At 52.9% G+C, this 17,750-nt stretch overlaps 1 protein-coding gene across 1 annotated transcript in view; it reads right to left on the bottom strand.

Annotated features, from left to right (window-relative positions):
• The window catches only part of ME2 (malic enzyme 2), a 38,924-nt gene that overhangs the window by 6,856 nt on the left and 14,318 nt on the right, over positions 1-17,750 (bottom strand). The window contains exons 3-15 of the mRNA XM_030968956.1: positions 13,864-13,997; positions 12,425-12,574; positions 11,327-11,402; positions 10,794-10,955; positions 10,120-10,223; positions 9,732-9,841; positions 9,525-9,622; positions 8,551-8,664; positions 8,346-8,460; positions 7,308-7,450; positions 1,836-1,938; positions 1,086-1,156; positions 465-563 (exon numbers count right to left, since the gene is read on the bottom strand). Coding sequence (XP_030824816.1) covers positions 465-563; positions 1,086-1,156; positions 1,836-1,938; positions 7,308-7,450; positions 8,346-8,460; positions 8,551-8,664; positions 9,525-9,622; positions 9,732-9,841; positions 10,120-10,223; positions 10,794-10,955; positions 11,327-11,402; positions 12,425-12,574; positions 13,864-13,997 — 1,479 coding nt within the window. The remainder of the gene's footprint in view (positions 1-464; positions 564-1,085; positions 1,157-1,835; positions 1,939-7,307; positions 7,451-8,345; positions 8,461-8,550; positions 8,665-9,524; positions 9,623-9,731; positions 9,842-10,119; positions 10,224-10,793; positions 10,956-11,326; positions 11,403-12,424; positions 12,575-13,863; positions 13,998-17,750) is intronic.

The raw sequence follows: 17,750 nt of genomic DNA, 5'->3' as shown, positions 1-17,750 counted from the left end.
AACCAAACCATGCATGGACAAACAGAGCTACTAACCAAACCATGCATGGACAAACAGAGCTACCCATGAAACAAATTCTCATCTTGTGTAGACCAAGATGAGAAGTAAATATAAAAAATGTTTAGAAGCACAATAAACTGCTTTTGCTGAATTCACAGTGAATCATGCAGAGTCCTTTGTCTTCCCTCCTCAGCACCTCAGTGTCTTTACATCCCCACACGCTTTAGCTGGGATCTCAATATTGAATTTCAGGAATCAGAGGGGTGTAATTTTGGCCCATTGTGGCTGCCAAGCTGAAGCATCCAACAAAGGGAACATTTTTATACATTTCTCTTATTGCAGGCACAACTACCCAGGTGTTGCCCAAGCACCTCATACTCAAGGGTCACACTCTGTGCAACTCAGCAGGTTAATGTACACATAAACCACTTTTACTGCAGTGCAATTTTATATTTCATACTCACCTTGACAGCAATATAAATAGAAACTTCCCTGATATTGGACAGTGGAGGATAAAGTCTTCCTTGTGCAAGCTCCTCATCTGTCAACTGTTCTGCCAATGCCTGAGGCAGAGAAACAGACACTTTTTATTTACTAATGTGACTTTATTTACCAAATATGACTAATAATTCTCTAATGAGAGAATCAAGCTGCAGTGCTCTTAGCACCAGAGTGCTCCCAAAGCACTGGAGTGAGGCACTGAGGATCTGAGAACCAGCACACTGACTGCGAGGGTTTAGCAAAATGAGCTCTGGTACTTTGGGGGATGAATCCCCCAGAGGCACAGAAACCCCTGGGCACAGAGCCAGCTGCAGAACCCAGGGCAGGGCTGGGCAGGGCAGGGGACAGCCCTGCTGGCACAGCAATTCACACACGGACACATTTCCTACTTCATCACAACTGCAACGGAACCTGATTCTTGGCACAACTTTGGTCAAAACACAACTTTTTTTTCCCACTGTGGAGGGACAAGCCAAGATAAACCAAACAGGAAACCACTGTGCTTCACCAGGATTTGAGAGGAGTGCCCATCAAGCCATCCCTGCCGCGTCAGAAGCCACAGCCTGCTCTGCTCCCAGACTTACCTTGGCAGCCTCCAGGAAAACCTTATCACTGATGTGCCTGACGCTGCTGAGGATCACAGCCAGAGCCACGCCTACAAGAAATCACTGCCAGTTAGGGACACCTCACTTCACACGCGCACTTCAAATGCGCAGCCTGCTGCAAGGAGCTGCCAGTCATCTTTCTGCACACACTGGCAGAGCCATGGGGTGGCTTGGGTTAAGGATCACCTTGTCCCACCCCCTGCCTCGGCAGGGACACCCTCCACACTCACAGCACTGCTACCACCCATGGGCGCAGCCACGGCCACAGCAGGTGGCTTCTGGAAGGGTTGGAGCTTTGCAGCTCAGGGAGGGAAGGGCAAGGCACGGGAACATCCTCAGTGCTACTTTTCTACCCCCTTTGTGCAGACACAACTTCAAGAACTATTAACTCGCAGAGTTATTAACGTAACTCCAAGCGCATATTAACATTTATTTTCTCCATTTCTCCCCAAACAGGAGCAGAACCATAATGCAGCAGCTCCCAAAGCCTTTAATAACACCTTTCTGTTTTCTCAGCCACATCCAGCTGGGTTTGCTCACTGTGGATGCATGTGCCCCACATTCAGCCTGGACTGACTGTCATCCAGCCTCTCATTCCTCCAAGCTCTCAAACGCTGGCACCACCTCTGCATGCTGCTTCACTGACAGTGCCTCTGCAGCAAGGGAGCCCAAGGAAAGGTGCAGGCAGCCCAATCTTAGAGATTAAAGGGTGACAGTTCCATTTATTACCTGGGAAGATGTAAGCGTTGTTTCCTTGGCCTGGTTTGAAGATCCTCCCATCCTTCAGAGTGACCAGCTCGAAGGGGCTGCCGCTGGCAAACAGGCACCGGCCCTGCCGGGAGGAAGGGAGCGAGGGAGGGTTGGTGAGCAGCTGGGCACGGACAGAGCCTGGAGCCACCGAGAGCTGGGCAGGGACAGAGCCTGGAGCCACCGAGAGCTGGGCACGGACAGAGCCTGGAGCCACCGAGAGCTGGGCACGGACAGAGCCTGGAGCCAGTGAGAGCTGGGCAGGGACAGAGCCTGGAGCCAGCGAGAGCTGGGCACGGACAGAGCCTGGAGCCAGTGAGAGCTGGGCACGGACAGAGCCTGGAGCCAGTGAGAGCTGGGCAGGGACAGAGCCTGGAGCCAGCGAGAGCTGGGCACGGACAGAGCCTGGAGCCACCGAGAGCTGGGCACGGACAGAGCCTGGAGCCAGCGAGAGCTGGGCACGGACAGAGCCTGGAGCCAGCGAGAGCTGGGCACGGACAGAGCCTGGAGCCACCGAGAGCTGGGCACGGACAGAGCCTGGAGCCACCGAGAGCTGGGCACGGACAGAGCCTGGAGCCAGCGAGAGCTGGGCACGGACAGAGCCTGGAGCCAGCGAGAGCTGGGCACGGACAGAGCCTGGAGCCAGCGAGGCTGGGCACGGACAGAGCCTGGAGCCACCGAGAGCTGGGCAGGGACAGAGCCTGGAGCCAGCGAGAGCTGGGCACGGACAGAGCCTGGAGCCACCGAGAGCTGGGCACGGACAGAGCCTGGAGCCAGCGAGAGCTGGGCACGGACAGAGCCTGGAGCCAGCGAGAGCTGGGCACGGACAGAGCCTGGAGCCACCGAGAGCTGGGCAGGGACAGAGCCTGGAGCCACCGAGAGCTGGGCAGGGACAGAGCCTGGAGCCACCGAGAGCTGGGCACGGACAGAGCCTGGAGCCAGCGAGAGCTGGGCACGGACAGAGCCTGGAGCCAGCGAGGCTGGGCACGGACAGAGCCTGGAGCCAGCGAGAGCTGGGCACGGACAGAGCCTGGAGCCAGCGAGAGCTGGGCACGGACAGAGCCTGGAGCCAGCGAGGCTGGGCACGGACAGAGCCTGGAGCCACCGAGAGCTGGGCAGGGACAGAGCCTGGAGCCACCGAGAGCTGGGCAGGGACAGAGCCTGGAGCCACTGAGAGTTGGGCAGGGACAGAGCCTGGAGCCACCGAGAGTTGGGCAGGGACAGAGCCTGGAGCCACCGAGAGCTGGGCAGGGACAGAGCCTGGAGCCACCGAGAGCTGGGCACGGACAGAGCCTGGAGCCAGCGAGAGCTGGGCACGGACAGAGCCTGGAGCCAGCGAGAGCTGGGCACGGACAGAGCCTGGAGCCAGCGAGAGCTGGGCACGGACAGAGCCTGGAGCCACCGAGAGCTGGGCACGGACAGAGCCTGGAGCCAGCGAGAGCTGGGCACGGACAGAGCCTGGAGCCAGCGAGAGCTGGGCACGGACAGAGCCTGGAGCCACCGAGAGCTGGGCACGGACAGAGCCTGGAGCCAGCGAGAGCTGGGCACGGACAGAGCCTGGAGCCACCGAGAGCTGGGCACGGACAGAGCCTGGAGCCACCGAGAGCTGGGCAGGGACAGAGCCTGGAGCCACCGAGAGCTGGGCACGGACAGAGCCTGGAGCCACCGAGAGCCAGGGGCCAGCAGGGGACATGGGGCACTGATCACCCAGCTGTGAGCACAGACATGGGGCACATCCCACCTCCTTGGAGGGACTGACACACGCAGCCCTGCTGTGTTAACCCTTTCCAGCACCACTGCAGCTCTGCTGTGTTAACCCTTTCCAGCACCACTGCAGCTCTGCTGTGTTAACCCTTTCCAGCACCACTGCAGCTCTGCTGTGTTAACCCTTTCCAGCACCACAGCCACAGGGACCCTGCAGACTCACGAGCAATGGCCACTGCCAGAGCAGGCTGGAGCACAATAAAAGGTCACTTTCCTGCTGGATGGTGTGGGGGTAGAGGGAGGAACTGCTGTGTCAGACTGCTGCTGCTGCTGAGAGCAATCAGAGCAGTGAATAATGAAGTTTGCTTATCCTTCCTTTGGAAAGGATTTCAATTTGCACTAAATATCAAAACATATCTGAGTGTGAACCACACCCTCTAGATAAATGACCCTCTTCTCAAGCAGTAAAGCCACTGAAAGCAAAAAAGTCTTGACTTTCTTTTCAGTAACATGTTTAGGAACATGAGTTTAAAACCTTTAGGGCTCCCCAGGACTAACGTGTTTGAAAACAAATTACCAAAGAGGCTGGAGGCTCTGGAACTGTGTTTGGGTGTCCTTTTTGTGCAGGGAGCAAAGCAGATGGGTGCAGGAAGGGACAGGACCAAAAGGCAAAGCACATTAAAAGGCAGCAGAAGCCCTCAGAACACACAGGGGCATCGACAGCCTTTTACAGGTGCCATCTAGCGGGGAAAAAAATGAGGAAGGAAAGGTTAGGATGGTGTCTTTGTTTCTTTGTTGCCGCAGGTGTAGCCTGAGACATCACCGGGCAGGATCAGGCTGTCCCCGAGGCCTGGGGACACACGGGGTGACAGCTCTGATCCCTAACAGCCTGACAAACTGCATTAGCTGCGTGACACAGCCAGTGGAGCTGGAGATTTCCAGAGAACCATGCAACCGTCAGGGCTCTGCAGTCCATCTCCCAGGTAATTACTGCATCTCCTAGGGAAAATACATGCTGAAGGGCAAGCTAGTGTCCAGCTGAGGACATTTCAGAGAACCACAGAGCACCGTGAAACAGACAGCTGGGCTGCAGGAAAGTCTAGAGACATAAACATTGCAGAATTTATGAGCAAGGACTGGAACAAAACCACACCAGTTCATTTACTGACCAGCAGCGCTCAACTGTCCAAATAACCCACACGTACAAGTAACTGGAACATGGAGAATCATTAATAAAAGAACACATGGATCCAAAACAGGAAAAAACCCAAAGATCTCCTCTCCACTGGGCTCAAACTTTGCAAACAGCACTGTGCTCTTCCAGCTCCTGACCCCAGGGAGCCTGTGCCCCTGACAGGGACAGCCACGCTGAGGGCCAGCTCCTCGGGCTCAGCACTCAGCATGGCAAACTCTGCCTCCTGCCCCAAAACATCTCTTCATCTGCTGCTATTCCGTAACAAGTGCAAGCAAAAACCAGGCTGGTTCCTCTAACTGTGCTCCTGGCCTCCTTCAGCGAGAGATGGCAGCAGTTGTTACATTTATTTATGCCAACTGAAGTCTTGCTTGCACAACTAACTCCTGTTTACCTTCTATCCAAGACACTGGAATTTATAAACTGAAACACTGCCCAGCTCACTGCTCTGGTTAATGCAAGGTATCTGAGAGATGTTAAACCACCTTAATTTACAAGCGTGTCCAGGGCAGGGAACGGAGCTGGGAAGGGGCTGGAGCCCCAGGAGAGGCTGAGGGAGCTGGGAAGGGGCTGAGCCTGGAGCAAAGGAGGCTCAGGGGGGACCTTGTGGCTCTGCACAGCTCCTGACAGGAGGGGACACCGGGGGGGGTCGGGCTGTGCTCCCAGGGAACAGGGACAGGAGGAGAGGGAACGGCCTCAGGCTGGGCATGGGGAGGGTCAGCTTGGACAGCAGGGAAAATTTCTTTACATAAAGCTCTGTCAATCCCTGTCACAGCTACTCAGGGCAGCGATAGAGTCCCCATCCCTGTAGGGATTTAAAAGCCACATGCATGCGGCACTTGGGGACATGGGACAGTGGTGGCCTTGGCCGAGCTGGGGAATGGTTGGACTTGATGGCCTTGGAGGGCTTTTCCAACCCGGATGATAAGAGATAAGATCCAGACTTTGTCCAGAGGCTGTTACTGCAGCGCTCCTCAGGGCTGCAGATCTCTGGAGCAGCAGCTCCCTGAGCTGACAGCCCCAGGAACGTGGGACAGATGGGGACAGTGGAGGGCCACCCTGGCAGGGTGACACCGCCACTGCTGCGGCTGTCACGCTGAGCCCCGTGGGCAGTGCAAGGGAGGAGTTCAGTCTGCAGCAGCAGACAAGGAAAGCTCTCCACCCACCCATTTTCACACACCAGTCACTTGATTTGGGACTGTATTAAAAGAAGAGAAATAGAACACAATGAATCCCCTCAAGAGCTGCAGCCCTGGAGCCTGCAGGCAGGGGCTCAGACCAGCACAGAGATGCCAGCAGCTGCAGGACAGCACCAGCACAGAGATGCCAGCAGCTGCAGGACAGCACCAGCACCAGCACGGAGATGCCAGCAGCTGCAGGACAGCACCAGCACCAGCACGGAGATGCCAGCACCAGCACCAGCCCCAGCACGGAGATGCCAGCAGCTGCAGGACAGCACCAGCACCAGCACGGAGATGCCAGCACCAGCCCCAGCACGGAGATGCCAGCAGCTGCAGGACAGCACCAGCCCCAGCACGGAGATGTCAGCACCAGCACCAGCCCCAGCACGGAGATGCCAGCAGCTGCAGGACAGCACCAGCCCCAGCACGGAGATGTCAGCACCAGCACCAGCCCCAGCACGGAGATGCCAGCAGCTGCAGGACAGCACCAGCCCCAGCACGGAGATGCCAGCAGCTGCAGGACAGCACCAGCCCCAGCACGGAGATGCCAGCACCAGCCCCAGCACGGAGATGCCAGCAGCTGCAGGACAGCACCAGCACCAGCACGGAGATGTCAGCACCAGCACCAGCCCCAGCACAGAGATGCCAGCAGCTGCAGGACAGCCCCAGCACAGAGATGCCAGCAGCTGCAGGACAGCACCAGCACAGAGATGCCAGCAGCTGCAGGACAGCCCCAGCACAGAGATGCCAGCAGCTGCAGGACAGCACCAGCACAGAGATGCCAGCAGCTGCAGGACAGCACCAGCACCAGCACGGAGATGCCAGCAGTGGTTCTGAGTCCCAGGGCCCTGCTGTGTCTGCCCCACCTCCCTCCCCGTGGGCTCCCTGCAGAGGCAACCAGCCTGGCACAAAAACCTACACAGAGCCACAAAAGACTGGCCAAAAGCCTGGCTTCATAAAGGCAACACCTTTATGGGATAATGGGGATAATGGTAGAGCTATTAAGGAAAAGCCATCCCAAACCCCAGTGCCTGCCCTGCAGGGTGCAGTGGTCCCAGGGGAGGGTGCAGAGCCAGGAGTGTTTGCTCCTGGCTGACTCATTACAACACCTGGTGGTGCCAGGGTGCCAGACACAGCCGCTGTGGTGGGGATAGGGGCCAGCCCTGCCCAGGGAGCACAGGGCCCCAGGGGTCACTGCTGGTGGCACCTGCAGGACAGAGCAGCCCCAGCAGGGCAGTCCCAGCAGAGCAGCCCCAGCAGGGCAGCCCAAGCAGTCCCAGCAGGGCAGCCCAAGCAGTCCCAGCAGGGCAGCCCCAGCAGAGCAGCCCCAGCAGTCCCAGCAGTCCCAGCAGGGCAGGGCAGCCCCGGCTCACCCACCTCTGTCAGCGTGTAGGCCTCCTCTGCTGTGCACTCGGCCTTGGCCGTGGGGTTGCTCAGGGCAAATATGATGGGCTGCTCGTTGATGGAAGCCATGGCTTTGAGCACGTCCTGGGTGAAGAGACGCCCAGCCCCAGCCACTCCTGGGGGAGAGGGGAACACACAAAACCACAATCAAGGCTGGCTGCCTTGGGACAGCCACCCCACCCCGAGCTCGTGGCAGCCCTACAGCCTCCCCGCAGGGCACAGCTCCTCTGGCAGCTGGAGATGGAGCCAGGCACTGCTCCTGGCCGGCTGGCACTCACAATTTCCACAGCAACATCTCCTGAGTGAGCTCCAGAAGCCTACTTCACACTATTTTTTGGTATTGATGAGTACAAGGAACACGGTCCTGGATAAGCAAGAGGGAATTCTAGGCACTCTGTGGATGATTCATCCCTGATGGGTGTTAGCTGTGCAATGCACACTTGACACTGGTGCTCCTGACCACACCCAAACCCAGGGGTACAAACACTCAGCTATGATGCATTTGTGCAGTGCCTACAAGCTCCAGGGTACTCAGCCAAAAAAACCTCTCCTTTTCTAAATAAATCACGTGCCAAGGGAACTGCAGTCACAGCAGGAAATACCTGTAATCCTATCTGCTCCCTGCAGATGGCCACAGCTGTAATAAGTACCTACAGATGTCAGTGACCCCAGAGGTGCTGGTGATCTGCAGCACAGAACTGCCGCTTCCAGCTGTGCTGCTGGCACAGTCTGACCACGGGGGGACTGCAGAGGGTCAGAAAACAGCCAAACAACTCGAGTGAGGGAGCTCCTGTAGGAAACACGATGGTTGTGGCTGCTCTCCATCACTAAGGACACAAGGCTCAGAAGGAGCACCACAGCCCAGTGTATTCTCAAGGAGAAAACTGACCTCACATTTCCATGTTTTTTACAGCAGCAGAAATGCAGCTGGCTGTCACCAAGCTGCCCAGAACCCTGACAACAAATTAAAGGCAGTAAAAAGCCAGATTACAGAAAAATAAGCTCACTCACCGATGATAGCTGAAGGCCGAAGTACATTCACTGCCTCTACAAATGTCTTTGGTATGTCCTCTGGAGCCTTGTGGGCAAATGGCTCCTGGTGGGGATCCACCTTCTGCTCCCGGCCCTGCGGGTAAAGCAGTGGTTCCTCCTGTGAGGGGAGGGCAAGGCAGGGCTCCCCTGTGCTGGGGGGCTCCCGGGCATGCTGCAGCCCTACCTGGACCAGCAGGCCGTGCTTGTCAAACATCCACACTCTCCTGGAGGCCTCCTCGTGGGAAACACCGCTCTCCATCATGGCCATGACAATGAGGTTGGCGATTCCCAGGGCGGCCTGGCGGGTGACAGGACGCGGGTTGGTGACAGGGCACAGAAGAGGCCTGCCATCAGACCCCACAGAACCCCTCAGGGAGCCCGCTCTGAGACACGGCAAGTGTTTCGCTGTGTGGGGCAGCCCCCTGGCACAGCAGCGGCACCCCTGCAGGCAGGGACAGCTCCCCCAGGGGCTGTGAGCTGTGCCTGTTCAGCAGCCACACCAGCGCAGCCCAGCCTGGCAGCTGGGCTCAGCCCTCCTGCCACCAAACCTGCATGCCCCACACTCCCAGCCTGGCTCCGGCCCCAGGCAGGGCTGGCAGAGGGCAGCAGGAGGCTCTGCTGGCCCCCCCCTGGCAGGAGAAATGAGGCAGAGCAGGCCAATTACTGCCACCAGCGCCTTTCCCCAGATGGAGAACTTCTCAGATAATTAAGTCATTTTGTCAGCACCACAGGAGCAATTGTGCTGATGCACCGAGCAGCACAGGGCTGCTCCTGGCACTGCAGCACCAGTAACTGGTGCCTGCTGCAAACTGGATCAATCACCTTGCTGAGAAGAACTCCCTGTACTTCCCTCCGGTGCTATAAAAGTCAACAAGATGGTCTCACTACACCATGATTTTATGGTGAGTTTCCCTTCAAATACACACAAGTCCCTGGTGCTTTCTTCAAGGCTGTGCAGGGAAATGAAGAATGTGAGTGCCTGCAAATGTTAAACACCTTTCACACAGTCATGTTTAGGCAGGCACCTTTCTGCTAATGCATTTCAGCTGGCCTTATATGAGAAGTTCTTCAATGGAGTTCAGAGAAGGAAAACCTCTTCAATGAGAAAATACACATTTTAAATATCTCTTGCTGCTCTGGGCCCTCAAGAGGACTCACCTCTCCTGCTCCAAGGAACAGCACTTTCTGGTCTGTGAGTGGTTTCCCAGTGGCTTTCTGGGCTGCCAGCAGTCCTGCCAAGGCCACTGAGGCTGTCCCTGTGAGAGCAGAGCAAATCTGAGGGCAGCTGAACACGTCTCCATGGCAGGCTGTGGCTTTGGGAAGAGTTCCTGCAGGGATGTTCAGGAACACAGACAAAGGGTGTACCTTGGATGTCGTCGTTGAAGGTACAGTACTTCTCCCGGTACTTCCTCAGGAACCGGAAAGCATTGTGGTTTCCAAAGTCCTCAAACTGGATGAGTGTGTTCTGGCCATACCTACAGGGGATGGCAAACACCGCCATCACCCCCAGAGGCAGGGGGGAGCAGCAGAGCCTGCGCCCCATCCCTTATCTGTGCAGCAGGCTGTCCTCGGGCAGAGCCCAGAGCGCTGTCTCCGTTCTGTGCCTCGCACAGATAACCACAGGCAGCGTGCTCTGGGTCACCGAGGAGCTCGCTGCAGGGACAGACAGACAGGAGGGACAGACACAGCCCGCCCCAGCCTCTGGCGCTCTCCTCACGCCCTGGACAGCTGCGAGGGCTGCTCTGTGCCCTACCTGTCCGTGATGGCTTCCATGAACTCATCGATCAGGTCATCGTAGACCTGCGAGCGATCCCTCTTCTGGTACAGCCCCATGTAGAAGGGATCCTTCAGCAGGGTCTGCAGGGAACAGGCCAGGCAGAGAGCAGGGTGAATCCCTCCCCAGGGCACACCCAGCACAGCTCACGCCCGAGGTGCTGCAGGCACACAGCCCCAGCTTTTGAAACAGAACAAATCAATACTGCCAACAATAAACTGCCTCAATAAATCTAATTCCCATTCCCAGCTTCTTAAAAGTCAGGTCAAAACTGACTGCCCATTTTGCAGTGTTCCAGCATTCCAATTACTTCCAGATGCACCCTTTCATGGACAAATCAATGGGCACTTTTAATCCCTATATAGTGAACCCCAAACCTTTTACCCTTTGCATAAAATACTCAGGTTTATCTTAAATAACAGTGCTCAAAAAAAGAAAAAAAAAAAAAAAAAAAACCCTAGAATCCTATAACTCCCTTTTCTAGGAACTCTTCCACTGCACCCTTTGCTCCAGGCAGGGTTGGGGTGTGTTTGCCTCTCCTGGGGTTCTCCTCACTTTTTGGGGGTATTCCTTTTGACCACAGCTTGCCCACATTCCCCACATTTAGCCTGGAATGCTTTTTAAAAACCCCCACTTTTATAGTGGTGACTCACTGGGTTATCAGTCCCAACGTCGATGCACACAGGCAGGCATTTATCTGGGTGTATCCCTGCACAGGCTGTGTACAAACACAGCTTTCCCACTGGAATTCCCATCCCGTACACCCCCAGGTCTCCAAGACCCAATATTCTTTCTCCATCAGTGACCACAACAGCCTGATGGAAAAAAAAAGGGGAGAAAAAAAAAGCAGGTCAAATCATACACAATCACTGAAATTTATAAAGATTAGCTCAATATCAGCTGTGGTTTTTTCCCAGGTGAAAACTGAGGTATGTTTGCACAGTCAGACGAAGAGCAGCTCATGAGGAATATTTTCCTCAACCCATGAACCCATTAGGAACCCATTTAGGGTGAAACACTGATCTTCAAGATGTGCATCACCTCAATGAGCTGCATTCTGCCAGCATCACTAAAGAGCCAGAATGCATTACTTAATACTCATGTTTCCACCAAATACTAGTAAATCTCAAAAGACTCAGCTGAGATGGAATAACAACTAAAAATTAAAATCACACCATGACAGTACCTTAACATCGTTCTCTGGCCAGTTGTTCACAATTGACCTTATGTGGCCTCTGTCTGAGATGGAAATAAATAATCCCCTGAAAGAAAAAAAAAACAAATCACAAACCAGAAATATTTTGTGAGCGACAATTAGAAATTTCACCTTGCTTTTGTAAAACTGAACGCCAAATAGGACAATTTAAAATTCAAATTTTTATAGCTGCTGACATAAATTGCTCAAAGGAAAATATCGGTTCCTCCCCTGGGGCAGGGACCTGAGGAACCCCTGAACAGCCCTGCTGTGCAGGGTGACACAGGGATGGGTGAGGAACCCCTGAACAGCCCTGCTGTGCAGGGTGACACAGGGATGGGTGAGGAACCCCTGAACAGCCCTGCTGTGCAGGGTGACACAGGGATGGGTGAGGAACCCCTGAACAGCCCTGCTGTGCAGGGTGACACAGGGATGGGTGAGGAACCCCTGAACAGCCCTGCTGTGCAGGGTGACACAGGGATGGGTGAGGAACCCTGAACAGCCCCTGCTGTGCAGGGTGACACAGGGATGGGTGAGGAACCCCTGAACAGCCCTGCTGTGCAGGGTGACACAGGGATGGGTGAGGAACCCCTGAACAGCCCTCCTGTGCAGGGTGACACAGGGATGGGTGAGGAACCCCCTGAACACCCCTCCTGTGCAGGGACCTAAGGAACCCACCTGAAGCACCCCTCTGCAGCAGGGTGAGGGTGATGTCCATAAATCCCATCCAATCTACACTCCCTTCCAGAGGCCCTGCCCCGACACAGACCCTCAGAGCCACAGAAGGGACTCTGATAGCTGAGGAAATCCCCCCTGGAACTGCAGAGCTGTGTGGTACCTGGGAAGAGCTGGAAATGGGGCTGAAGCCCTGCACTTGGGGATATTTACGTGACCCATCTCCACGTCTGCTTCCAAACGTTTTCTTTCTCAATACACACTGTGTCATGAGATATATCCTAACAAACTTTTACTGCCCTGACGTGGCACAAGCTGCACCAGGATGAAAATGACAGAAAACACTTGCAAATCTCAGGTGCGAATGCAGAGGAAAGGACAATAAAAGCAGCAGCAAGGTGTGTGTGTCCTTACTTTGGTCTCCTGAAGATGTGTCCGTACTGGGAGCAGGCCAGCCCCACGGTGGGGGTGTACACGATGGGCATGAGCCGCTCAATGTCGTCCTGCAGCACCCTGTAGAACAGCTTCTCGTTCCTCTCCTGGATGCCCATGATGTAGATGTACCTGTAATCAACCAGCACAAGGAAAAACACCCCTGGCTGTCTCCCACTCGTGCTGCTCCCTCGGGAAAGCCCCCTCTCCCTGAGTCAGGCTGGGAGCACCAAAGGGAAGCTGGGAAGGGAGCAGCAGTGAGATGGAAATGCTGGGTGGACACACTGTGCGTGCTGGCAAGGGAATAATGACAAATGTGACTAAACAAAGCCCAGGGATTTACTGCAGGGAGTCTCAGCACCCTTGCAAACAAAATTTCACTGAAATAATTTTCCACCCAGAAGATGTGTCCTGTGAATCTCAGCACCAACACACACGTGCAGCAAACTGAGCCCCACCAGAAGGCTCATTCTGACGGGCTTAAGTGGGTGTGTAAATCAAATCTGAATTTCTGCAAATTTACCCACCAATCTGCTGTGTATCAACCCATACCCTGTCCTGCTGACCCAACAACATAAAGATAATGAATTAGCAATCTGCCTCAGGCCACGGCAGCTGGTCACTTGGCCAATACGCGACAGGACCGCTTTGGACCAGCAAGTGACATGCTGTGGATTTAAGAGCCATCCTTCACTTCTGATGAGAACAAAAGAGCTTTGATGTGGTCCAAAAGCCATTCCAGTTCTCCTCCTGCCTGTGGGAGACTGTGTATTTTCACAGGCAGAGATACACAAAGATTATGTGAAAACAGTAATGGGATGCTAAAAACACGGCATTCTAAAAATAAAACACAGAAAAATCCTTTGCAGCTCACCAAACCAGTGTGTTAAGTAATAAAAGATATAAAAAAATTAACCTTATGGGACTTAAAATTCTACTCTCTTAGTCTTTTTTAGCAGTAACTACTGTCTATGTTGAACACTGGTTTTGGCATCTCAAACGCTCAGTTTACCTTCATTATCACACATTTTTACAGACTGGGCTGAATGCCACCTGCTGTGCTCTAACAACCTGCCACTCCATCTTACATACCACAGAAATACGTGTGACGGGCTGCAGGCAGGTTTGCAGCTCCGTTACTGATTTTCACACGCTCTCTTCTGCTGTTTTATGAACATGGAATATTAAAAAAAAAAGAAAAAGGAATAGAAAAAGAAAAAAAGCTTCCCAACCTCATCTGACCGCGGGATGAAAGCAGTGCTCTGTGCCAAAATGAAAACAACACCCAAGAACTGAAATACCCAGCAGAGGAACTGGAAACTCTGGTTACCCCCAGACAGTATTTTCCCATCTCCATCTTATTTCCAGCCCCGATGCTCCCGCTCACTCGCACCACGGGACAAGGCCGGAGCAGCGCTTACTTCTCCAAGGGGTCAGTCATTTTTGCCAGATTCTTGTGGAAGCGTAAGGCTTGGATGTCCTGTGTCTCTATTTTGGGAGGCAGGAGTCCCTGCAGCCCCAGCATCTGTCGCTCGTGTAAGGTGAAGGCCATGCCCTGAGAACGAGAGGTGAGCAGCAATCATCAGTCCCTGCCCCGGGAATTCCCTCTCCCAGGAACTCTGCCACTGCACCCTGTGCTGCAGGCAGGCTCGGGGGGTGTTTGCCCCTCCTGGGGTTCTCCTCACCTTTTGGGGGCCATTCCTTTCCACCCACACTGCCCAGACCTTGCCACATCTGACTGTCCTCTGTGGAGCTGGAGAGCAGCAGAGAGGTGCTGCTGCAAAGGGGTTAAAAGTGAAATAACAGCTGCCTTTGCCATTGTTCTACTGTCACCCAGGCTCGTCCCTACAGTCACAGACAGTAACTGTAGCTCAGATTTTTATCTCAGTTGCTCCATTTGCTGCTTTTTTCAGTAATACAGCCTGATGCCCAAGTTACTGAATTGCTTTAATGCTTCTATTAAGATCACAGTCCAACCCAAATACTTAATTTTCACTTAGGGATGGATCTAATCCATTTGTCTACTACCAAAAAGCCTCGCTGGTAGCAAATTAGAATAGTTCACCCGCAAAAACTTCCCCCTCTTCTCCATTTGGGAGAGTGGACAGAGTTTAAATTTATTGTTATTTAAATACTAATTTGAACCATTTCTCAACCTTCGGATTCTTATTGCTAAGCTAAAAAAAAAAAAAAAAGCTTTCTAAAGTTTGCCTTATGCCTTGTAATTACACTCCAAATTCCTCCTGCCATCAGAAAGGTCAGAGAATCAGATGATCCTTGTGGAGGTGACCCACAAAGATCATCCATGTTCAGCTCCTCAGCTGACGAGAAATAAAAATCGGTACTTTTCCACTGACAGTAAAGGCATCAATTCAGATTAGAATACAAAGATTTTCACCTCTGCTTGTGTGAGAACACACTCTTCACAGGTATCTGTAGAACACACAACCATTAACAAAAATTTCTAAAAAGAGTCCAGTTGTAGTGTAATTCATCATACCTGAATGGTTTCTAAACAATAGTCCTTAAAGAAAAAAATCCCATCGTTAAATAATTACTATTTTAACATTATTTTTCTCTTTCCTATTTAGGTTATATTTAATATCAGTTGTTTTGACTACACTGACTAAAGCAGTCCACCTGCTTTCCTGTACTGATTCTACACTATGCTCTACAGTAATAAAATACTTGAAGAGCTAGAAAGCAAGAAAAAACAACAACCCATACCCAAAACCTTCACTGTTTTGCCCTCTTACAGAAAACTCCAAGTGTTTAACCCTAAAATGAATCTGTTTTTCTCTGTATTTATTTTCATGTCTGCCAACCTTTCACGTAATAGATTTGACACTAAACACTGACTTCAATTTAACCTTTCCCTACTAGGACAGTAGAGCTTTTCTACAAGTACTCAGGAGTCATTTGCAAACCACTCTTTTCTTTCCCAGTCTAATTGCTAGTCTCCAGTATTCTTCCAATAGTAAATACAAATACATTTCAGATGACAGTTTAGTCTTCAAGTTTTTAACTTTGCTGCTGGTTTTTTGGGAGTTGATTTCTAAGTTTTTTTTGGGTTTTTTTTTGTGGGGCTTAACAGTCCCACTTTAGCCACTGTAGTGGTATTTTTTTCCAAACACTGATCTGAATAACCCAACAGTTCCACGAAGAACACAGCCATGTAAACAGAGAGAAACTGACACGAAAGAAGAAGAACCCACAGGATCATGCTCTGGGTGCCACAGAGGTTTTTCCTGTGTTGCAAAGGATTAGTTCCACTTCTGCATACTTCACTAGAAATATTATTCTCTGCGAGCAGAAATGCAAGCTCCACACAAACTCCTCTCGGCTATCTTCCCTTTTCCTCGACGCCCCTGGCCTGCTGCCATCAGCAGTTTAATACCTTTAAATGCAGTTAAATCGCCCCAAAAGCAGCCCTTTCCCACACAAACTGCTGGCAGTGCCAGTGGCTCGGGCCCCAAGGCTGAGCATGGCTGGCAAGCATTTGTAGTATGTTGACTTTTACCCTAGACACCACAGAAACAAAAACGGTGCCAAAATATTTACAGCGTTTAGAGGAAGAAGAAGAGGAAGGCAAGAAGAAGTTTAGTCTCTGGTCAGCAAGGCCACTGGAGTTTGCAGCCTGGGGAAGGCCAGGGTCCCCTCAGAGGAGCCATAATGCTACACTGACATCTCACTGTAACCCCAGAGGAACACCTCACTACCAAAACCTGCATCCTCCCCTCCAGAAAGCCTCAAGTCCTCCAAAAACCACAACTACCAAATCTATAATCGCTGCTATTACCATGACACCAGAATGTGGCTTTTCCCACTTCCCTGTAGAGTGGAACCTGCGTCCTTACAACACCTGGGCCCACAATAGCGTCCAGGAGCCCTGAGCTTAGCTCCAAGCAGAACAGAGGCCCATCTTTATTCAGTTTATTCACACTCCCTCTGTCTGTAGGGAATCTAGCTGTTCAATGCCTCTGGAGTCACAATAACATCAAACAGGATGAATTTTTAAGTGACACTAAGTACTTTCAGCTGTTGATTTACATGACAATTACATCTTAGTGTATTCAAAGAGGCTTTAATTTCTGCCTAGGCCTAAATCAGGAATCAGAACTACATCAGCCTTCACACAGAAATTCATCCCTTGCTCCAACTGGAACAGAGCAAGCTTAGTCCAGAGCACTGAGATAGAACTCCTGAGTCCTTCCAACACTCGCAGTATCTTTGTCCATGACCATGAGCTTCTTTTGGATTTGGATGTGGATTTGGGACTGCCCTGCAGTCTCGGGTCCGGCTGTCTGGTCTCTGTCCCAAGATGAGCTGGGTGGTCCTGGAGTGGCCCCAGGCTCTGAAGAACAAAACTGGACTCTCTGGAGTTCGATCTTCGGATTGTTTATTATTTCTCATCTATAAAGTTTTCTCCCTGACGAGCAGAGGTCTGTTCAGCAAGGCAGCCACAGCACTCTCCAACCGCCCCCGAGGCAGCATCGTCTTTTATACTACAAACTACGTACATCATATTTACCTTTAATTTCCAATACCTATCACCTATGTTAGACAGTGCACTTCTATGCTAAACCAATCCCCAAGTGCCAACATCACAGCAGAAGATGGAGAACAAGAAGAAGAAAGAAGAAGGACGAGACACGCCCTGTTCCCCCCATCTTGTCCCCATTACCCTCATACCAAAAATCTCAAAACTTGTATTTTCGCCCTGTGTGCACCCTGTGAACACACCCATTAAACTCGTGACCTTCCAACTCTCATACAAAGCTGCCAATTCATTTGCAGGATCAAAGTCAAGCCACCAAGTGTTCCAGGTATCATGCCAAGATCTCCAAGACCCCCGGTGGGGTCTTGGGAGACTCCGCACATCCAAAGTGATGTGCTGAGTTCCCACACTGCAGTATCTCCCAGGATGGAGCTGCAGTATCACACACCTAGCACCCTTCCAGCCAGCCCCAAAAGATCAGGGGCAGAGGCAGAGCCAGGGGATCAGGGGCAGAGGCAGAGCCAGGGGATCAGGGGCACAGCCAGACACAGGGTATCAGGGGGCACAGCCAGAGCCAGGGGATCAGGGGCACAGCCAGACACAGGGGACCAGGGGCACAGCCAGACACAGGGGATCAGGGACACAGCCAGACACAGGGGATCAGGGGCACAGCCAGACACAGGGGATCAGGGGCACAGCCAGACACAGGGGACCAGGGGCACAGCCAGACACAGGGGACCAGGGGCACAGCCAGACACAGGGGATCAGGGGGCAGAGGCAGAGCCAGGGGATGAGGGGCACAGCCAGACA

The sequence above is a fragment of the Camarhynchus parvulus genome, chromosome Z (assembly GCF_901933205.1).
Source record: "Camarhynchus parvulus chromosome Z, STF_HiC, whole genome shotgun sequence".
NCBI classification, from domain to species: domain Eukaryota; kingdom Metazoa; phylum Chordata; class Aves; order Passeriformes; family Thraupidae; genus Camarhynchus; species Camarhynchus parvulus.
The sequence above is the reverse complement of the archived record's forward strand: the minus strand, read 5'-3'. Positions and strand labels throughout refer to the sequence as shown.